The sequence below is a fragment of the Lactuca virosa genome, chromosome 7 (genome assembly GCF_052849685.1).
Source record: "Lactuca virosa cultivar CGN04683 chromosome 7, Lactuca_virosa_CGN04683_v6, whole genome shotgun sequence".
Lineage (NCBI taxonomy): Eukaryota > Viridiplantae > Streptophyta > Magnoliopsida > Asterales > Asteraceae > Lactuca > Lactuca virosa.
Window position 1 is genome coordinate 120,586,540 of NC_136432.1, and position 24,561 is coordinate 120,611,100.

Below are 24,561 nucleotides of genomic sequence, written 5' to 3' on the forward strand. Positions count from 1 at the left end.
ATTATTGAAGATTATGGAGGGGGCCATTATGCTATTCCTCATGATGATGCGGTGATAGGACCCGAGGAGCCGGGAAGGAGGGTAAGGCCGAGACGCGAGCAAGCACATACCGATCCACCAGTGATCCCGGTCGAAGATGATATACCCCCGGAGTGGTTAAATGAGGAGGAGAGGAGATATCAAGATGATTTGGGGAGGGGCGTGAATTTTGCCAACCGGTCCTTTATCCAATTGTTTAATCACTTCAACATTCAATATGTGGACGGGGGTCAATTTCCTTATGTGCCTACTTAGGAGGAGAGGATAAACACAAGACGGAGCGGAGCGAGTGGGAGTGGAGCGCAGAATGATAATGGAGAGGATGAGGAGGAAGAAGATGAAGATTGAAGTTCTATCCTTTTTATTTTGGTTGTGTTAAAACAATTTTTCCTTATTGTTTGTTTTTTTGTTTGTTTGTTTTGTTTGGTTTGGACGAGTAAATTAGGATTTGTTTATGGTTTGTTTTTCCTTTTTATTACGTGTTTGTTTTAGTCTTTTCGAAATTTGGATAAAGGGTTTGTAAACGAAGAGTCTAGAGAGTCGTTTCATAAAAGCATCCAGTCTAGGCGAGCGAGAATGGAGTTTAAGTATCGAGTCCGGTTTTAGAGAGGGTTGAAGAGTGCGTAGATACTGAAGAAGAGAAGGGCATAAGTGTCTTTTTGATGATTACTTTAGCACACCAAAATCCGGATTTAAAGCAGAATATATTTTCATTACACAGCGATGGACTCGTCGAGTGCACATACTAACTCGACGAGTCCCAGTGTGATTTCACGATTTCTGCCTTTTCCCGCTCCTACTCGACGAGTCGCCATTCCACTCGACGAGTTGTTTATCATTGCACCTCTAAAGTTACTGATTTGATGCTATTTTATACGCCGCTTGACTGCATTATCTTTAAGATTGATTCCTGGAACTTTCCAAGGGATTTTCCTGCATATTTGGAGCTAACCACACGAGATTTGACACCCAAGACATGGACGAGCTATTCCCATGTTTAAAGGCAATTGAAGATGGAGCTTTCAAAGAAGAAAATCAATCTCGCGACTACTATCCCAGGGGAGTTTGTTCCAATTCCCTCTTTATTTCATTGTTCTTTATCATGAATAGTATGCAATGGGGACATTGCATAAATTAAGTGTGGGGTAGGGGGTTGGTTACATTAGTTAAAATTTTAGTTAAGTTTTGGGGTTGGTTACATTAGTTAAAATTTTAGTTAAATTTTGAAAATTTTGAAATTTTTGCATAAAATTGCTAGGCTAAATTAGAAAATTTGGTAAAAAGCAATTAGGATTCCATGCTAGTGTTATGTTTGATGATTGCATGAAGACCCAAATGTTTAGTTGAGCCTATATACGTTCTAGTGCATTTGTGGCCCCCCTTATTCTAGTGAAATCATAGGACAAAAAACATAACCTTGCTTAGTTTGAGGAATGCAATATGTTTAGCATCGTGTACCAGAAATGTATCCAGGAAATTTTTTTATCTCTAATCAATAAAGGTTGAAGTTGAGTGCCCCTGCTTATGCATGTAGGTATTGAGTGAAAAAAAAAGTGAGTTACATGTGAAAAAAAAGAGAGAGAATTACAAGAAAAGTTTGAAGAATTTTGGAGCAATTAAAGTAAAGATCAAAAGATCAAAATTCTGAAGAAATCCAAAAAGTTGAAGATACCAAAAATCAAACAAAAAGGTGGTGAATTCAAAGAAATCAAAGCAAATATCAAAGAAGAGATGAATTCAAAGAGATCCATTGTGGTATCAAAATTTGTAATTTTCTAGTTATGTATGCTTGGGTTGCTCAACCAAAAATACCTTGAGGCTAGGAGGTTTTTCTGCGGATGGATTCAGAGGGATGCATAAAATGAGCATTGTTCAAAAGAAGTGGGCGAGTGTTTATGAGGATTGTGAGTATTTAGAATTGAGGGGGGGTCCTTATGAAAAACTTTAGACACAAATTCATGCGTTGCGGTCTTGACATAATGGCTGGGTTTGATTGGGATTGTCTTATGTAATATTAGTGTGCTAAAATTCAGTTTTGCTTGGGGGCAAGCAAAAGTCAAGTGTGGGGTATTTTGATATGTGCATATTTAGCTATATATTTAGTATAGATTTTCATTATTTATTAGCTAATTATTTACATATTATGGACAAAAGGTACTTAATAGTGTTCAAATTGTATTTTCAGTCCAAAAGATATGCACGGAAGCAAAAGGAAGCACGAGAAGCAGTTGGAAGTTCAGGAGTTGAAACAAAGAAGAAAAATGCCAAAAACAAGAAGGACTCGGCGATTCAAAGCCTGACTCGACAAGTTGGATCGAAGATTCGAGAAGCTCTAGAAGTCCTTGCCGTACACGGATTTTTAATGAGGGACTCGACGAGTTGGGACCTTGACTCGACGAGTCACCTCTGTTTCCAGAAAAATATAAATAGGGACTTTGAGATCGAGATGGGGACTTCTCTGGAACCCTAGGAGGCTCAGATTGCGATTGAAGATACTGCTAGACCGAGAGAAGCTGAGGAATCAACCCTAAGTTCGTTTTTGAAGAGGATTAAGGCAAATTCTAATTCATTCTTAGTTAAGCTTTTGATTGAATCATGTTTAAACTAATTGATTTCGTTTTTGAGTTTGTTTTTACTGCAATTATGAACTAAAAACCTTTGTCTTCTGTTTAGGGTAGATGATTTTGTGAATATGGATTGATTTTATGGTTAGAATTAATTTTAATTGGTGATATTGTTTTGCTAAGCTTGTTAAAGAACCTCATAGATTAATAACAACTATTTTCTGTTAATAAATCAGTAATTAAGTTATATGAACATCTCTTAGTTGTTAATTTCATATAATTTATGTGACCACATAGTTATATGTCTAGGAATAACGAATGTGAAACTAGAATTAACTAGAAAATAGGTAAATTAATACGTGAGCTTGTGTGATACACCATCAACAAGAGGTTAATTGAATCACCGATTCGATTAACCATTACAAGTCCTACTTAACCCGAATTAATTAAATAGGGAACTGATTAATTTAGACAACTGACCACTGCTTGAATTAATCTGTTTTCTAAGGATTAGCAATAACGAACGTGAACCCAATCATCTAAATCGGTAGCCAATGAAAAATTAATCCGATATATTTACCATAAAATCAACCATAGGATCAAATGACTCGAACCTAGACAGAAGTCCTTTTTATCATTGAATTTAGTTGCAATTTAATTGTTTAGCTGCTTAATTAAGTGCTAGGTAAGTTTTAGTTAAGTTTCTAGTCTTGTAAAACTAGAGAAACCCGTCCTATTTTATTATTTGTTTTAGATAATATTAGTAATTAGTTTAATTTCCGTTCCCTGAGTTCGATACTGTGACAACCCGAAATTTTCATTTGTATAATCTCTTCAGTCAAACACTTCAAATAATAGTCAAAAACATTTCAGTACATTTTTGGCCGGATTTAAGTCCGTTTGGGTGTTTTATTTTATTTTCGTCAAACGGATAAATAAAAGGAAGTGTCGTTATGAGTGGTGTGTAACAAACAAAACAAACAACACCTTAGCAAGGTGTTTGCGGCCAAACAAGAGGAGTTTGGGCCGTAAACACCATTTTTTTCAAGAACTCATGCATATAGCATGAGTTTACCCACTATTCCCTCACTTTACACTTTCCACCTCAAGAACACCCACCACTTTTCTCTCAAGTATCATCACACACTTCTTCAAATCCGCCAAAATGTAAGTGTTTTACTTCCTAGATTCGTTCATACAACACTTAATCTAGTGTTTATACATCATTTCATCCATGGATTCTTCATTTTTACTTAGATCTTCAAGTGTTCTTGAAAACACCAAGAACACCAAGAACACACACTAGTGTTTTTGGCCCAAAACACTCTTGCAACCTTCATATAAGTAAGTATACTCCTCCTTGCTAGTTATTTGCTTAGTATACTTGTTAATCCATGGAAAGAACATCAAAAACCTCAAGAACATATGTGTTTACGGTCAGGGGATATCCTTGAACCGTAAACACCACCAGGTGGTGTCTAAATGCCCCTAAGACCTTCTATAGCTTGGATAAAAGACTAGAACCTTGCATGCATGAACTAGAAACACCAAAACACGAAATGGTTGGAGTAACCATGAGTTTACGGCCGTGAACTCAAGGGTTTACGACCGTAAACCCAAGTGTTTATGACCGTAAACTCTCAAGGGTGGTCCAAGGACCGTAAACTCCAAAAGTGAGCCATTTTGAGCCCTAATCACTTCCCAAGCCTTTGTTGCAAACCTAGAACACTTCTTTGTGAGGTATAAGACCATAAAACACACAAATGCACCATTACCATGAGTTTACGGCTGTAAACTCATGGGGGAAATGGTCCAGAAATCGTAAACATACCATTTGAGGAGTAAACTCCAATGTGAGGCCATACTCTCCTTAGATACAACCCTTTAGCACTCCTAGCACTTGAAACTAAGTATTTCCATGTATTAGAGTGTCTTTACTTGATTATTTAGTCATTAAAGAACTAATTAGATACATTTGTGTATCGCTACATGTTACATAGGATCAGTGTGTGTGTTCAAGTCCTCACTTGACACCTAGCATCCTACCCGGCACTTCCATCCACTCCACTCACTGCAGGTGACTTCATACCCCTAAATCAACCTTTTAAATGATTTTAAATGATTTTATGGGGGGGGGGAATACAAGTTGAACTGTTATAGTTATTGTATCAATCACATGTGATTAATAACTAGAACAGACTACAAGATTTGCTACTGCTTTCAAATTACCATCAAACTTTAGATTTTCAAGTATTTCAAACCTTTTATCAAACTCTTTAAATGCCAAAACTGTTTTCAAACTCCTTTTAAACTTGCTTTATTTTCAAACCCATATCTATACTAATATATTTATATAAGTAAGGCTTGAAGGACTTAGGACTGATGACTCACCTTATTTCCTGTTCCTTGTTTGGTTGTGGACTTAGGGTATTCTATTATTTGTCCGATTGTCATTGAATTCTTAGTTATATATCATATATATTTGTGTTGGATATAAAATTCTTCACTTCAGTTCAGTACCTTTATATATCAAAGGCATCCAACCAACATTACTATTTAACTATAATAGGTATAGTTAAGGATTACTACTCATTACTACTATTACAATGACACCTACCAGAGTCAGTACAGTTATGAGTCAATACATGCTAAATACTATACAAAGAGAATACTATATGCTATACAAGAGAACACTATATACATTATACCAAAAAATACATTATACAATATACAAGAGAATATACTATAATCAGAATGTGACATACTACTTCTCGATACGACACTTCACAGTGGTATCACCGTGTAACCAGAGTCTTCTGGAGGGAGAGCGGGCATTATGTGTATAGATCTATACGGGACAGACACTCCTACATCCCGACTGCTAGCTACAGTCCCAGCCGAAAGGCCAAGGGGTGACAAAATGTCACATCACTACATATGACTCGGAGGGTCATCAGTTATTCGATCGTCAATCAGCATGGTTACATACGAGTTCACATTCAGACCTATAATTAATACTTTAAGAATTAAAGGCAAAACGGATTCCCCGAGGTGTATTGTACATTTAATACTACCTGGAGTGTGCATTTTCATTACATTAAGCCGACAGTGACACTGCTGGGGTAAAGCATTATTTTCCCAATTACTTTATATGAATGAAGTCTAAAACGATATTTTCATACTGGCAGTTTCACTAGGAAAACTTTTACATTTTCAAAGGATCAAACATGCAACCAACCGGGTCTTGGTAGAAGACTACTTTTACTGGAAAATATAGGATTTTCTAGGGAGCATACTATTTTCAAACATTGATATCAACTATTATACTACATGGTTGTAAACATTTTTATACAAGCAATGACACTAAATACTTATGAACTCACCAGCTTTGTGCTGATACTCGCTTTCAAAATAACTTGTATTCTCATGTCATCAGTAGACAGGTACAGATGAAGCTTTTGAGAAGATGGAGCACATACAAGACTCATCTTTTATTTTGATTATACTTTTGGTGTCTTACAAACTGTACAGAACACGCTTGTATTACAATTATTATATTAATGCAATGGATGTTGTTGCTTGTCTTTACTATTCTGCATTGTTATGATACTGTACATGACGTCCTCCACCCCAGAACGTTTCCGCCGTTCTCGGTTTTGGGTTATGACAGATTGGTATCAGAGCATTGTTTATAGTGAATCAAGTATATCAACCCATAAAAGATATACGAACTATAAACGCATCGGGATTAAAACACTCTGACCAAGAATATATACTTTTAAATAAGAAGATATTTAACTAAGTATATATATACATATATTCATACAAGGGTCAGTATCATACTAGAACAGAACAAAAGTATTAAGATTGTTGAACAACACAATTAGGCTTAGAGACATATAGTCAAATCTGGGAGGATGTAGCCTGATCAACTACATTTTCCGAGGAGTGACTAGCATGTGCCTAAGAATGGTTGTGGTGTTGCAACAAGTCTAAAAACTTACCAACACTACTACAACAAGAACATCAGAACAAAACATGAACCTAAAATACTATAGGAGTATTTTGCACTGCTGTAATTACTTACTTGAGAACTAAAAAGGTCTTTACTAGTAGAGCAATAGTTGCTAAGTGGATACGCTACGGTTACATGCGACTAAGACGCCATAGACTCAGAATCTGTGACCTTTGCTTTACTTCCTGTTCCTTGTTTGGTTGTGGACTTTGAGTTAGGGTCACTTATTCGAAGGACTATCTTGTTTTGGTTAAATGTAACTGGTATGCACTATGCAAGTATTGAAGTAACTAGTAAAGATCATCTTATAATTATCTTAGATCAGTACGTCTATCCTTATAAGATTCTTATATCCCTTTTTTCTCGCATAGATAGCATGGCTGGCTTCCACCTCCCCGGTGATCCGTATTATCCCAACCAAGACTTAGGAGGATGGCTTGATGATGAGCCAGAAGATGATCACCCAATCCCTTTGGATGATCACCTCGCAGAAGGCTTTTCAGATGGCTCCGATGCGGAACCAGAAGTCAACAACCATCCCCAAGAAGTTCCAATTCCAAACCCCAACCACCGTCCGGAGTTTCAAGGTTCCACTCCCATGTAGGCAACAACCTTGAATCGATGGAGTGATGAACAGGGTCAGCCGTTACCTTTCAACGGAGACCGAAGCTTCTACAACATAGGCGAGGGGAGTTCAGCTGACCGGGTCCTACCCATCATGGTCCGTAGGATTGCTCGGAATGTTGAGCAAGGTCATGCAGCCATAGACAGGGTAGTGGAAATTGACGCCAACTCTAACCTTAACACAGTCCGTATTCGTCAACTCGAACAGGCGGTAGATAGGACCAGGAGGACCAATGAGACTCTGCAGCAACAACTAGTTGCATCCCGAGCCGAAGTTATGGAACTCCGTATGCGTCAGAGAGCGCATGAACGACATCTTCAGGAAGTTGTACGTCAGCTGGCAGACCTGAGAGTTCGCCCAAGGGATACCCGTCGCCGGTAGAAGATGTCGATTCATCTTTACTTTTGAATTAAGGAATAGCCTTTTCTTTCTATGCTCTGTGGAGCACTTATTTGTAAACATTCCTAACTTTGAAAGCACTCTAACTAGACTTCTAAGCTGTCAACATTTTCCTTTATGGTTTGATTTAAGACCTACTGTTAGGTCACTTTTCCTGAACTCATGTTACATCATTAATACCACTAATATCGATAGTTGTCTAATCTATGGGAAAACCTGAACTTTTATATTTCCCTACTCTATTGTTATGATTCTATCTGGTATTTGGACTATGGCGATTTAGTCCATGGGACACTCTCGTCATACTTACAATCGATTCTTACCATTATCGTTATCTTTATGAATTTTTCAGTAAAAGATGCCGCCTCGAAAGCGTCCAACTAGAAACACGCCTGCGAATCAAACACCACCACCACCCCCACCGCAGTTCGATCCGGTGAGGTTCCAGGCAGCTGTGACCGCAGCTGTGACCGCCGCCATGGCACAAGTAAACTCTGGTGGCGTTAGTGGAACGGGGACTGGCACTAACTGTAGCCAAGGTGAAATCCATCCACGTGCACGGGAGTGTACTTATAAGGATTTCATCAGCTGCAAACCTACATACTTCAACGGAACCGGAGGGATCCTTGCACTGTCCCAATGGATCGAGAGAATAGAAGCAATCTTTGAGATGTGCTCATGCCCCGAAGGAAGCAAGATAAAATTTGCTGCTTGCACCTTCACTCAAACAACCCTGACGTGGTGGAATGGCCATGTCAAATCCCTCTCACTGGTAACAGCCAACGCCATGGGCTGGGACACACTGAAGGACCTTATGACAAGGGAGTACTGCCCGAGGGGCGAAATTCAGAAGCTCGAGGAGGAACTATGGAACCTCAAAATGCAAGGTTCCGACATAGTGACTTATACAGCCAGGTTCTGCGACCTGGTGGCTCTATGTCCAAACATGGTCCCCACCGAAAACAAAAAGATCGAGAGATACATCTGGGGTTTGGTGCCCCCGTATCGTTGGAACGTTCTAGCTTCAAACCCTGCGACCTTTGATAGTGCCAAGGAATTGGCCCAAAGACTCATCGATCATGAAGCTCCTTCTACTCAAGCAACAACCACAACTACTGCCCCAACACTAACCGACGCGACCGACAACAAAAGGAAGCGTGGGGATCGAAGGAAGGGCAAATCACATCAATCCTTTTCCAAGAAACAACAGACAGTGGCTGTCCATGCTGCTACAACTCCTGCTACCCCTGTACCAGCCAAAACATATGCAGGGAACCTACCCAAGTGCACTAAGTGCTCTTTCCATCATAACAGCCCCTGCCGTGAGATGCACTGCACTAACTGCGACCGGAAGGGCCATACCGCACGGTTTTGCATAGCACAACCCAAACCCATCAATCAGATTCCCAGTGCCGGAGTGAGTCAAGCCTGCTATGGGTGCGGTGAGATAGGACACTTCAAAAGAAACTGCCCTAAAGCTGGGAATGTGGGAGGAGCAGGAAGACTACTTGCTATTGGCCACAATGAGGCCGTGGCAGACCCCACGGTAGTCACGGGTACGTTCCTTCTCGATAACTCTTATGCTTGTATCCTATTCGATAGTGGGGCAGAAAGGAGCTTCGTAAATAAAAAATTTAAACACTTACTAAATCAATCGCCACAAACATTAAAAGAAACCTTCGTCGTAGAAATGGCTAACGGCAAGACAGAGAGTTCTAATGAGATTTACATAGGGTGTTCCCTCACACTAGATAATCATTCGTTTCCAATCGACCTCATACCAGTAGCTATCTAGAGTTTCGACGTCATCGTAGGCATGGACTGGCTGAGTCTTTATCGTGCCGAGATTCTGTGCTTCGAAAAAGCAGTCCGCCTGAATCTACCGAATAACGAACCCTTGTTGATCTACGGAGACAAACCCAGTTCAAGCCTTGGTATCATCTCAAGTATTCAAGCCCAGAAGTACTTGCGTAAGGAATATCGTGCATTCCTGGCGCACGTTGTCGATACGAGCCGGAAAACAAAGGACCTAAAAGACCTCCCCGTAGTACGCGATTTTCTCGACGTCTTTCCGGAAGTACTTCCAGGATTACCCCCGCAACGTCAAGTCGAGTTCAGAATCGACTTAATCCCAGGAGCGACCCCCGTAGCCAAATCGCCCTATCGTCTAGCACCTGCTGAGATGCAGGAACTGTCCGGTCAACTTAACGAACTGCTCGACAAGGGCTTTATAACACCAAGCTTCTCACCCTGGGGAGCTCCGGTCTTGTTCGTCAAGAAGAAGGGCGGATCGTTCCGTATGTGCATCGATTATAGGGAACTCAACAAGCTCACGATCAAAAATCGTTACCCTCTTCCGCGCATAGACGATTTATTTGACCAACTGCAAGGGGCGAGCTGCTTCTCCAAGATTGATCTGAGGTCCGGGTATCACCAGTTACGAGTGCTGGAGGAGGATGTTCCGAAGACAGCCTTCCGAACTCGTTACGGACACTACGAGTTCGTAGTGATGCCTTTCGGACTGACCAATGCGCCCGCAGTCTTCATGGACTTAATGAATAGAGTATGTCGTCCTTACTTGGATCAGTTCGTTATCGTCTTCATTGATGATATACTTATCTACTCTCGAAGCGAGGAAGAGCATAGCGATCATCTGCGACAAGTCCTGGAAACTTTACGATCAGAGAGGCTTTATGCGAAGTTCTCTAAATGCGAATTTTGGATCCGAAGAGTCGAATTCTTAGGACACGTGGTTAGCAAAGAGGGAATCCACGTGGACCCATCCAAAATTAAGGCTATTGAGAACTGGTCAGCTCCAAAGACGCCTACGGAAATTCGCCAATTTCTAGGTCTCGCTGGCTACTACCGCAGATTTATTCAAAACTTCTCTCGAATCGCAAAACCCCTGACTACATTGACCCAGAAAGGCGTGGTATTCGACTGGGAAGAGAAGCAAGAGAAGGCATTCCAAACCCTGAAGCGAGCCTTATGTACCGCACCGATACTGTCCCTCCCTGAAGGGATAGAAGACATCGTAGTATACTGCGATGCATCCAATCAGGGGATCGGCTGTGTTCTAATGCAACGAGGTAAGGTCATCGCCTACGCCTCAAGATAGCTGAAGACACACAAGGTCAACTACACCACACACGACCTCGAATTAAGAGCGGTTGTGTTCGCCCTAAAAATCTGGAGACACTATCTGTATGGTACGAAGAGCACCATCTATGCCGACCACAAAAGCCTCCAACACATCTTCAACCAGAAGGAACTCAACATGAGACATCGATGGTGGGTCGAGCTACTCAATGACTACGAATGCGAAATTCGTTATCATCCGGGTAAAGCCAACGTAGTAGCAGACGCCCTAAGTCGGAAGGAATATTCTGGTCGAAGAGTCAAATCATTAACTATGACTATCCATTCGCATCTATCCGCACAGATAAAGGAGGCTCAGCTCGAAGCCTTGAAACCTGAAAATGTGGCGGGAGAATCCCTGCGAGGAATGGATAAGAACCTGGAAGCCAAGGGTGACGGAGCCTTATATCTCATAGACCGGATCTGGACACCGAAACACGGTGGATTCAGAGACTTGGTCATGAAGGAAGCACACAACAGTCGATATTCCGTCCACCCAGGTTCAGACAAGATGTATGGATCTTAAAAAGTCATACTGGTGGCCTAACATGAAAGTTGAGATTGCTACCTTCGTAAGTAAATGCCTTACTTGCGCTAAGGTGAAGGTCGAATACCAGAAACCGTCAGGTCTACTCCAGCAACCTGAGATACCTGAATGGAAGTGGGAGCGGATCATTATGGACTTCATAACCAAGCTACCCAAGACGACGGGTGGACTTGATACCATTTGGGTCATCGTCGACAGATTGACCAAGTCCGCACACTTCCTGCCTATCAAAGAACCCGACAAGATGGAGAAGTTCACAAGTACATACATTAGGGATATCGTACGACTGCATGGTGTTCCTATATCTATTATCTCTGATAGAGATAGCAGATTCACTTCGAGATTCTGGCAGTCACTACAAAGCTCCTTAGGAACAAGGATGGACATGAGTACAACCTACCATCCTTAGACTGACGGACAAAGTGAGAGAACTATCCAAACCTTGGAAGATATGTTGCGAGCCTGTGTGATCGACTTTGGGAAGGCATGGGATACTCACTTGCCTCTCGTCAAATTCTCTTACAACAACAGTTATCACACGAGCATCAAGGCTGCTCCATTTGAAGCCCTCTATGGCCGAAAGTCCAGATCCCCTCTGTGCTGGGCTGAGGTGGGTGACACTCAGTTAGCTAAAGGACGAGTTCCTGACAGTACTCTCACAGGTCCGGAGATCATTCGGGAAATGACAGAGAGGATCGTTCAGATTCGTGAGCGATTAAAAGCCTCTAGAGACCGACAGAAAAGCTACGCAGACAAACGAAGGAAACCTTTGGAGTTCCAGGTGGGAGACCGAGTCCTTTTGAAAGTCTTACCCTGGAAAGGCTTGATACGCTTCGGAAAGCATGGGAAGCTGAATCCAAGGTACATAGGTCCTTTCGAGATTCTCGCTAGAATCGGCCCCGTAGCTTACAAACTCAACCTACCCCGTGAACTCAGTAACGTACATCCTACCTTCCACGTCTCGAACCTGAAAAAAGTGCCAATCCGACGAGACTCTCGTAATTCCACTCGACGAGATCGAGATCAACAAGAACCTCAACTTCGTGGAAGAACCTGTAGAGATCGTGAACCGCGAGGTCAAACGAACGAAACAAAGTCGCATCCCAATCGTTAAGGTTCGCTGGAACGCCAACCGGGGACCTGAATTCACTTGGGAGCGCGAGGATCAAATAAAACTTAAATATCCTCATCTTTTTACTTAGTTATTTCGTAATAACTTAGTTGCTTGAACCCTAATTTCGGGACGAAATTCCCTCTAACGGGGGGATGATGTGACAACCCGAAATTTTCATTTGTATAATCTCTTCAGTCAAACACTTCAAATAATAGTCAAAAACATTTCAGTACATTTTTGGCCGGATTTAAGTCCGTTTGGGTGTTTTATTTTATTTTCGTCAAACGGATAAATAAAAGGAAGTGTCGTTATGAGTGGTGTGTAACAAACAAAACAAACAACACCTTAGCAAGGTGTTTGCGGCCAAACAAGAGGAGTTTGGACCGTAAACACCATTTTTCCAAGAACTCATGCATATAGCATGAGTTTACTCACAATTCCCTCACTTTACCTTTCCACCTCAAGAACACCCACCACTTTTCTCTCAAGTATCGTCACACACTTCTTCAAATCAGCCAAAATGTAAGTGTTTTCCTTCCTAGATTCGTTCATACAACACTTAATCTAGTGTTTATACATAATTTCATCCATGGATTCTTCATTATTACTTAGATCTTCAAGTGTTCTTCAAAACACCAAGAACACCAAGAACACACACTAGTGTTTTTGGCCCAAAACACTCTTGCAACCTTCATATAAGTAAGTATACTCCTCCTAGCTAGTTATTTGCTTAGTATACTTGTTAATCCATGGAAAGAACATCAAAAACCTCAAGAACATATGTGTTTACGGTCAAGGGATATCCTTGAACCGTAAACACCACCAGGTGGTGTCTAAATGCCCCTAAGACCTTCTATAGCTTGGATAAAAGACTAGAACCTTGCATGCATGAACTAGAAACACCAAAACACGAAATGGTTGGAGTAACCATGAGTTTACGGCCGTGAACTCATGGGTTTACGACCGTAAACCGAAGTGTTTATGACCGTAAACTCTCAAGGGTGGTCCAAGGACCGTAAACTCCAAAAGTCAGCCATTTCGATCCCTAATCACTTCCCAAGCCTTTGTTGCAAACCTAGAACACTTCTTTGTGAGGTATAAGACCTTAAAACACACAAATGCACCATTACCATGAGTTTACGGCCGTAAACTCATGGGGGAAATGGTCCAGAAACCGTAAACACATATAGGGTTACCATTTGAGGAGTAAACTCCAATGTGAGGCCATACTCTCCTTAGATACAACCCTTTAGCACTCCTAGCACTTGAAACGAAGTATTTCCATGTATTAGAGTGTCGTTACTTGATTATTTAGTCATTAAATAACTAATTAGATAAATTTATGTATCACTACATGTTACATAGGAGCAGTGTGTGTGTTCAAGTCCTCACTTGATACCTAGCATCCTACCCGACACTTCCATCCACTCCACTCACTGCAGGTGAGTTCATACCCCTAAATCAACCTTTTAAATGATTTTAAATGCTTTTATGGGGGGGGGGGAATACAAGTTGAACTGTTATAGTTATTGTATCAATCACATGTGATTAATAACTAGAACAGACTACAAGATTTGCTACTGCTTTCAAATTACCATCAAACTTTGGATTTTCAAGTATTTCAAACCTTTTATCAAACTCTTTAAATGCCAAAACTGTTTTCAAACTCCTTTTAAACTTGCTTTATTTTCAAACCCATATCTATACTAATATATTTATATAAGTAAGGCTTGAAGGACTTAGGACTGATGGCTCACCTTCTTTCCTGTTCCTTGTTTGGTTGTGGACTTAGGGTATTCTGTTATTTGTCCGATTGTCATTAAATTCTTAGTTATATATCATATATATTTGTGTTGGATATAAAAGTCTTCACTTCACTTCAGTACCATTATGTATCAAAGGCATGCAACCAACATTACTATTTAACTATAATAGGTATAGTTAAGGATTACTACTCATTACTACTATTACAATGACACCTACCAGAGTCAGTACAGTTATGAGTCAATACATGCTAAATACTATACAAAGAGAATACTATATACTATACAAGAGAACACTCTATACATTATACCAGAAAATACATTATACAATATACAAGAGAATATACTATAATTAGAATGTGACATACTACTTCTCGATACGACACTTCACAGTTGTATCACCGTGTAACCAGAGTCTCCTGGAGGGAGAGCGAGCATTGTGTGTATAGATCTATACGGGACAGACACTCCCACATCCCGACTGGTAGCTATAGTCCCAGCCGAAAGGCCAAGGGGTGACAAAATGTCACATCACTACATATGACTCGGAGGGTCATCAGTTATTCGATCGTCAATCAGCATGGTTACATACGAGTTCACATTCAGACCTATATTGTACATTTAATACTACCTGGAGTCTGCATTTTCATTACATTAAGCCGGCAGTGACACTGCTGGGGTAAAGCATTATTTTCCCAATTACTTTATATGAATGAAGTCTAAAACTATATTTTCATACTGACAGTTTCACTGGGAAAACTTTTACATTTTCAAAGGATCAAACATGCAACCAACCGGGTCTTGGTAGAAGACTACTTTTACTGGAAAATATAGGATTTTCTAGGGAGCATACTATTTTCAAACATTGATATCAACTATTATACTACATGGTTGTAAACATTTTTATACAAGAAATGACACTAAATACTTATGAACTCACCAGCTTTATGCTGATACTCGCTTTCAAAATAACTTGTATTCTCAGGTCATCAGTAGACAGGTACAGATGAAGCTTTTGAGAAGAGGGAGCACATACAAGACTCATATTTTATTTTGATTATACTTTTGGTGTCTTACAAACTGTACAGAACACGTTTGTATTACAATTATTATATTAATGCAATGGATGTTGTTGCTTGTCTTTACTATTATGCATTGTTATGATACTGTACATGACGTCCTCCACCCCAGAACGTTTCCGCGGTTCTCGGTTTTAGGGTGTGACAGATACCCTACTTATTTAACTATACCACAAATGATAGGTCCACTGCGTTTGTGTGTCTAATTCGTAAGTGAAGAGTAGGATAAAACTTAGTTCGTTTCACACACATCACACTACAATTCAAAATGAATGCCCATTTAGACTATGACTCAAATTCATCCCTAAAAATTTGTGTGATTATAGTTCTTCTCAATCATGTCATCTACTATCTACATACAACCAGTTCTTCGATATCTCTCAAATACCTTAACTGTTCTTGATAGTTTTCTAGCGATTCAGTCATGCAAATTTCTGATACTCTCTCATGATTCTTAAGGCATCTTATACATCATAAAAAGCACAAATCATAGCATAAATTATCGATCCTATATTCAAAGTAGATGAGACTCGACTCATTTTATCATTTTATGTTTAGAACAAAACTTTGAGATTCACTCAAGTCCTTCCTAAGATGCATATGAAAAATTCCTTTCTTGGAACTTTTTATGTTGAAAGCTTTCAACACATTGTGATTTGACCGAGTCCTATAAAATATATTAAACTATACTTTTAGATCTAAAGACTAAGTATCAATTTCGCTTCCCCTATGTGCATCATAGTGAAATAATTCTTGAGCTTTTTCTCTTTGCTACTTAGGAATATTGTCATCGACATGGAATACAAGGAATACAACGACAATCCCGATACCTTTTACATGTACTCAACACTCATCTGGACTTATAGAAAGACAACACTTTTAGACTCTTCTCACGGAAGCACATATGCTTGCCACACGATGCTTATTGAAATCTATGAAAAGATTTCTCAAGCCTACAAATATTATTGCCACGCCATGCTCATTTACACTGATGATTTTTGAGGCGGGTCCCCCAATCCATATTTTTTGGACCACAGTTTTTTCGGTAACACTCATTTTTTAGTCATATCCTACCCTTTTATAGTAGATCTTGACTCATTATCAAATGATCATTAGGTGTTCATATTATCCGTTATCTATTACTCCTTTTTCACATTATTGGAGAGTTACGTTTTATGGAGAATATCCTTAGACCTTCACAGAAGAAAGACAAGAAGAAAACTAAGAAAAAAATGAAGAAAATTTGAAAAAAAAGTAATGAGACAATAAAGGAAGATTCCAGAAATGCAACAAATAAAAATTCAAAGAGAAAAGCAACAAAAACAAAGAATAAAAATGAAGAAAATGAGAAACACAAAAAGAAGAATCAACATTCAAGCATTCTCTCCTCATAAAAAAAACAAAAAATTAGAGAAATAAAAAGGCAGAAGACCAAAGACAAAAGCTCAAGGATGAATATTTAAGATGTTTTGTGTCTATTTCTTAGATTGAGTTGTAGTTTTTATTTTGGATTTTGGTGAGAAAAGGCAATGAATGTGAGATGGTAGAATGTAAAGGGTAGTACAAAGGAGAAACCCTTAAGTCGGATGTTTTCCTAGAGGCCATGCTGAAAAACCAATTTCGTTATAATACTCTTACCATGGCTAATGTAGAAATCATCGTGTATGAAGAGGCATCTTTCCTTCATGCATTATGGTCTACATTGTTGTATAGTGTCGCGAATGGGTGCATCCCTGTATTTCCTTTGTCTTTTACACTCTAATGGCTCCCACCTTCAGATGGGGTCTATTTTCCCTTCAAGCTGTTCGAGAATGTGGTCTTTTGCTCTAAAATAGGGAACATTTGGAAGATGCGTAGGCTCCATTCGAGATTTGTTTTGACCATGTTGATTGAATTTGACCAAGTTCTATGGTACCTTTATTTTTCCTTTTTAGCCTAGCTCATCCCGAGTTCATTTTAGTCTTGTTCTTACTTGAGGACACGCAAGGTTTAAGTTTGCGGTGATTTGATACTTTTTTTATTTACTTCTTTTATGTAGTTTGTCTTATCATTTTAGCATTTTTCTATTTATTTAATTGCATATTCGATCGATTTTTATACTAGATCGTATCGAGTACTTCCTGTTTTGCATAAGTTGTTTTGTAGGTTTTTAGAGTCTTGTTGCGGTTGGGGATTAGCTTGTCGCTGGGCTTGGTGGGATTTGGAGGAGTTTTTAGGCTTTGTGGATCCATTTTGGAAGAATTTGGAATGTCATATGGAAGACTTTGTTGAAATGGGCTTACGAAGATGAGTCATGGACTCTTTAAGATATGCTTAGACTATCCATTTTGAAGCTTGAGGATGACTGGTTAAATTTGAATCATGTAAGTTGTGACGGGGACAAATGGAATCTTCGGTAATGGGGTGGAGTATTGGAGAAAAGGAGCCAATAGTATTTCAGCATTATTTTCGCAGGTAGGCTCTCACCCGCGCAAGTTTGCATGGCTACCCACGCAAGTTTGTGCAGCCACAAGCGCAACTACACAATTAGGGGCATTTTTTCATTTGGCTCATCATTTACCTTGGTAGTTAGGTTTGGCAGCCATCACTTCATATTTTCCACCATTGGAGCATCTTGGAGGTGATTTTGGGGAGCTATAGCCACATTCTTCTCATTCTTCTAGTAATTGCTAGTTTCTTGATGCTAAAGCACTTTTGTGATTATTGTCTTGTTGCCAGGAGTGGCTAATTTCTTTATTTTGGTTGAATTAGGATAAAACCCTTGGATATTTGTGGATTTTGAAGGATACATGTTTGATTGTCATTTATTTCATGTTTTTGATCCTTAGTTTATAATTCTTATGTTTGTTTAATACATTGATCATGAGCTTGGATTTTGAATGAGAAAGTGTTGGTTTATTTTTTTTTTTGATTTAGTAATGAATCATTAAATTTTCTTAGAATAAGGGCTTTATGATGGTAGAAATCATCTCTACCTAATGGATCATGACTCCTTTATGGATGTGTAAGCATTGACATCCTCCAAGAATTGGCAATTCCTCCATTATTAAGGCTAATAAATTTTATTGGGTTTAATTGCTTAAATTTAATCCATGATTTTGATTAAGAACGTGTGTTGTGGGCTTCCTAACCTCCATACTTCCTTTGAAGAATTTTGGCATATCATTCGTCATGATTGCTATAACCAATTTGGGATGAATGATATGTTTACATATTGAATCCCAATGATAGACAAACAAATGTCCATTGTGTTGAATTGCATTGGTAAACCAATCCTCTCTAATAATTGAGCATCTCACCATCTTTTGTAAATTCAAGCTTTTTAGTTATTCTAGTCTTTTAGTTTTCAGACAATTTACAAACACCTCCCACTTTAATGTAATTTTATTTAGTTAGTTTTATATAACTTGTTCAATTGGATTGCATTGGTGATTGAACACAAGCATTTCCCCGTGGATCGATCCCCATTTTACTACTATATTACGTTTTATTTGGATGAAAAAGGGTGTAATTTGCTTGGTGGACTTGATATCCCACCAAGTTTTGGCGCCGTTTCAAGGGAAATTTATTTATTGTTATTTGATTGTTTATGCCTAGGTCTACAAGAATCGGTGAACTACTCTATAATCCTTAGATTGAAAAACAAGAAAAAAGGTTGAAATAGTTAGCCAAGCAAGCAAAAAAACAACAAATCGTTCAAGTTTCTTCTTCTTCTCCACTAGTCAAAATAGAAGATCAAGTTCATACTTCAAGTTATACCAACACCGAGCCGAGTTCTACAATTTTTGATCATATATTTGGAGACATTCCATTTGAAAACTACATAACCATGAATCACACTCCACCTCACAATCTTAATCTAGAACCCAAACACTCAAGATAAAAATACCCCACCCTAACAACCAAGAAAACAACAACATCAAGAACCTCTCATAGATATGCCACCTTGGAATCAACCCCCTCCTTACCCAAATCAACCCAATTATCAACAACCACAACCACAAAACCAAAGCCTCCATAAAAAAAACCAACCTCAAAACAAATTTCATCAAGTTCAACGACATCAAGTCCAACAACACCAACAACAACACATTTAACAACAAACTCCAATGTACCAATATCCTATGTCGCAACAACAACAACCCCTCTGCAACTAATATCTATGACATCCCCAATTTCACGACCAGAAAAGATCGATTTGTTTATGATTTATTTAAAATCAGAGTCTCCTTTTTCAGAATAATATTGAAGAATTTGTTCCCAAAATATGATAAAGATATTATCAAAGCATTTCTGAAGAAATGTAATTTAATTATATTAAAACGTTGGGATGTCATCATCAATACAATACATAATCATAAACGGAAATAGTACAGGCCTTACAAACATCTATTATTCTAGTGGCCTATAATCCATAAATCTATCATCTGTTCATCACACCTATGCTTACAAGAAACTGAGTTGGTCAGACTATGGGCCTGGTGAGCCCATAGGGGTTTCAACCCACAATAATTAAATTCTTTATTTTCATCAAATCATTCAACCCGATAACCTGTTCCCGTTATTGTCACTTTCTATCTCTAAAGTGTCTAATTCAAGGGACCTATCTTTAGGATTATCTTCGGGATAGAAAATAATGCTTAGGGATTCCTTAGCAATATATGTAAGTAAGGCAAACCATGGGGGATGGAGTACACCTGGTGAACTCTTAGTTCAAACACCTACAGGTTGCGAGCCTGCCAACGTTACATTGGACTGTCTAAAATAGTCCGTGGTCGTCATCTAGACTCCGCCAGATGAATGGATCATCTTAAAGTTAAGGCATCTCATAATCTATTTCATCTTTCATCTCTCATCATCTATATCATTTTTCATCTACCCACCTCTACCCAATATATTTTTTTAGGTATAAAATATATATAGAGTTTAAATCAAGTAAAACATGTATAAATCGTTCATCTAGCATAGATATCAGGAACACAAATAATAGGCACATACATCATGTAATTTATCTTAAATACTTCATATCTATGTGTAAGATGAAAGTAACTATGCACTCACTTGTTAAAGTGATGTCTCGAAACTTGGACAGCGCTTCGCTTCTACCAACTGTCTTTTCCTTTAACGTAACCTAGTATCATTATCACTAAATCTTAGTTTAATATTTCTTGTGACTAGTTATTAGTCTTGATTCATCATTAATTCAAAGTCTACTAATATATAGCTAAGAAGGGACAACCAGGTAAGATCATCTCGAAGGTAGGGTCCATTTGGTATACAAAGTATACTATTTGGAAAACCCACTTTAAACACCTCACTAAATCTAGACTTGTCACCATCCTCGTAAGTAGATCAATTAGTATAACGACTTGGAATAACTGATAAATCTTGTTTATAGGTTCATAATCACGATAACAAATTTAAACATAAGTTATGCTTAAAGCACGGTAAACATAACTCAATTATAGGTTTAGCAAAAAATTGGACTTTGCATGGGTAGAACTTCTAAGCCGAATGCTCTATTTCTCAGGGCTTTCTGATGCTCCGGAGCTTCAATACTAACCCTTAGGAACTACTAGAACAAGGCCTAGGGACCTTGGGGGGTTTGGGAGAGATTGGATAGAGGAGGTGTGAAGAAATGGGTGAAAATTAATGGGGCTTGGTGTCGGCATCTGGTGGCAAGCCGTGGGGAGGAAGGGGGTGCAGCAGATCGCGACATGTGTCACACTCTTGTATCCGAAAATTAATTATCTTGGAAAATTCATAGTTTTCGCATACCAACTCCGTTTTTGACGCTCTTTATATCCACACATAGCTATCGACGAGATCTAGAACTTTTCTTTAGACCCCGTCGGCTAATTTTGAAATTATTTTTAAAGTTATATTTTAACAGGCTTAGACAAATAAAGTCTGTTAATAATTCATAACTTTGTCATCCGATGTCCATTTCGACTGTCTTTCTATTGTTGAAATCCAACTAATAAGATCTTCAACTCATATTTATATTTTTTTGGCTAAAATTCGACCGATCTAAAATTCGATTTCTAAGTTGTATACTACTACGTTGAAACTTCAAAGAATCATAACTTCCTCTACTGAAGTCAGATTTGGACGTTCCCTATATGCACGCTCTCGGGTTAATGAATACTATGAATTTCATTTAGATCACTAAGGCCAAAAAGTAATTTATCAAAAATTCACTTTTTACAATACGTAGAGTCTTGTCGATTTAATCGTGAAACTTTGAAGAAGCATAACTTTTTCATATGAAATCGGATTTCAGCATTCTTTATATGTACGGAATCCTTCTTACATATAATATAACTTTTGTTAATGTTATTTTTCCTAAATATTTTCTATAAAAAATTCATTTTAACGTTTATTATCTCTAAATTGACTAGCCCGAATCTGCGGGTGTTACAATATCCTAACTATCAACCATAACCACCACAAATGTTCAATCACCAACAATGTGCATACCCACCTTACCAAAACCCTCCCAATTATATGAGACAAAACTCCAATCCACCCAATCCCCCTCAAGAGTGGACACTTTGAAGAATTATGGAGACGGATGTTACTCATACACCTCTTGGTATCGTTTATCCTGTACATTGTCGAGGGATTGAATTAAAGTCAAGTTTCCTATATTAAATCACCAAGTTCCTTGGTTTGGATAGAGAAGATCCTAAAAGGAACTTGATGTATTTTCACATGATATGTGTTAGTATTTTGCTCGAACATGTGACATTGGATGATTTTGAAGTTAACCGCCTTCACACTTACCTTGGAAGATAAGCTAGAGAGTGGTTATTCAACATACCACCAGGATCTATTCAAACATGGGAGGAGTTACTCAAAGCCTTTAATAGCAAGATCTATCCCACCTCTCGAATATCAAATCAAATGAGTGACATTTTGGGGATTTGTCAAGCAAAGATTGAGACTTTTCATGATTTTTGGGAGCGATTCAACAATTTGTGTGCAAGTTGTCCTTTACGAAACATAACCAAACAACTACTTCTTCAAAAAATTTATGAGGAATGAATGAAAAGGACTGGAGGATGATTGATACTTTAAGCAGTGGTGACATATTCAAGAAGACACCTCAAGAAATAAGATCACTTTTTGGTACGATTTCTTAAAATTAAAAAAAACTTCGGGCCTCGAAATGACATGAAGATAAATTCTCTACAAGTTGTTGGTGAAGTTAGCAACATCCAATATTTGGAATCAAAACTCTTGGATTTGACTAATGTGTTGAGTCAAATAGTGGTGGGTAGTGGTCACAATTGATGGTTTTTGGTCTTTGTGAAATGACGGGACATTATACGGATAAGTGTCCCACACTTGGAATTGAACCGTAAGATGTTAATGCAATGGGTGGATATCGAGGTCAACTAAGACCCATAAGATTTTAAAACACAAACTATTCAAATTGGAGGAATAACCCAAACAACCAATTCCCACCAAACCCAAACCCACCACTTGATGATCCCCCAATATCCACAACATTCATAAAAAAACCTCCATATCCACAACATACCCTACCACCATTTCCAAAATAACGAACACCTCATCTTCCTCCACAATATCAACAACCTCAACAACAAGCCCAATCAAGTGGTAATCATCAATTGAGTCTTCAAGAAATCGTTACTTCACTTGCTCAAATCCAAACATAATTTCAACAAAAAACAAAGAACATCTTCTCTAATATTCAAGCTCAAATTGGAGACTTAGGTACCGCTCTCCACAGAATGGAACAATGGGGTAAACTTCCATCTCAACTAAAGAATCCGAATGTGAGTTCCATAACCTTGAAAATTGGGAAAACTCTTGGAGAAAGCAACCCTAAAAGAACCTCAAGAGATGAAGAAGATAAGGTTATTGTTGTTGAACCTTCAAAGGTGGTAGTTCCTCCATAGGAACTGGTTGTGCCAAACATCGATCAAAATGAATCATCCAACAAGCCTATCAAGCCGTTGGTTATACCACCACCATTATCCTCTTGGTTATTCGTCTCAAAGAAAAATGAGGAAGAGAATGAATTTCTTGAAACTTTCGGCAAGGTCCGAATCAACATTACACTATTGGATGCTATTAAGAAAATTCCAAGGTATGCCAAATTTCTCAAGGATTTGTGCACCAACAAGAGGAAATTCAAGGAAAACAAAAAGATCCAAATCAATGCATGCGTGTTCGCGGTTATCCAAAAGAAGTTACCTCCCAAATAAAAGGATCTGGGAATGTTTTCTCTCCCTTGCACTATTGGTGATTTTCATGTTGAAAGTGCAATGTTAGATCTTGGAGCTTCAATCAATGTGATGCCATATTAGGTCTTTCAATCTCTCAATGTTGGACCTTTGGAAGAAACCGGACTAATCATCCAGTTACCAGACAAGTCAAGTGTGTTTCTAGGTGAAGTGTCGGAGGATGTTCAAGTACAAGTTAATCAACTTGACTTCCCCTTGGATTTCTATGTTATTGATCTTGAAGAGAAGACTCCTTCCAAATCATCTGTGATCCTCCTTGGAATAACTTTCATGAATACCACTCACATGATAATTGATGTCCATAACATGAAAATCATCATGGAGTTTGATGGAGAAACCATTCACTTCAACATCTTGAACCAATGAGATACCCTAGAAATACTTCTCCATTGTATCGGGTTGATGTGATTGAGCCAATAACCCAAGAAATGTTTGATTTATCTCATGGAGATATTTTGAAGATGGTACTCAACATGAGTCTTGATTGTGAGAGTTTGAAGGAAAAGTTGGACATGTACACACTAGAATCCGAAGTTGAAGAGATTGTGAAGACTTTGGATGTCAACAAGTCAACTAAAAAAAGATGTCTCTCAAATTACCTTGTCTCATTCTCTAGACAAGATGCTCCCTTCCGTTATCCGCCCATATATACTTGAATATAAAGTCTTACCAAGCCACTTTAAGTATACTTACCTAGGTAAGGACGAGACTCTTTTGGTGATCATCTCCTCTCAATTGAATGATTTTGAAGAATAATAATTGATTAAAGTTTTGAAATGTCACAAAGAGGCCATAAGGTAGACAATATCATATATCAAGGGGATAAGTCCTAATGTATGCACTCACAAGATCCTCATGGAAGATGATTGCAACCCTATGAGGGAAGCTCAAAGAAGATTAAATCCTCCAATGATGGAAGTTGCCAATAAGGATATAATCAAGCTCCTTGATGCATATATGATTTACCTCATTTCCGAATCTAAATGGGTTAGTTCGGTTCAA

At 38.6% G+C, this 24,561-nt stretch overlaps 1 protein-coding gene across 1 annotated transcript; it reads left to right on the forward strand.

Moving 5' to 3' along the window:
• Nucleotides 1–23,043: 23,043 nt before the first annotated feature.
• Nucleotides 23,044–23,925, forward strand: LOC145127089 (uncharacterized). The gene is made up of 3 exons (XM_079062335.1): nt 23,044–23,169; nt 23,212–23,490; nt 23,623–23,925. Exons 1-3 carry the CDS (start codon nt 23,044–23,046, stop codon nt 23,923–23,925), a joined length of 708 nt encoding a protein of 235 aa, XP_078918461.1.
• The last annotated feature ends 636 nt before the right edge of the window (nt 23,926–24,561 follow it).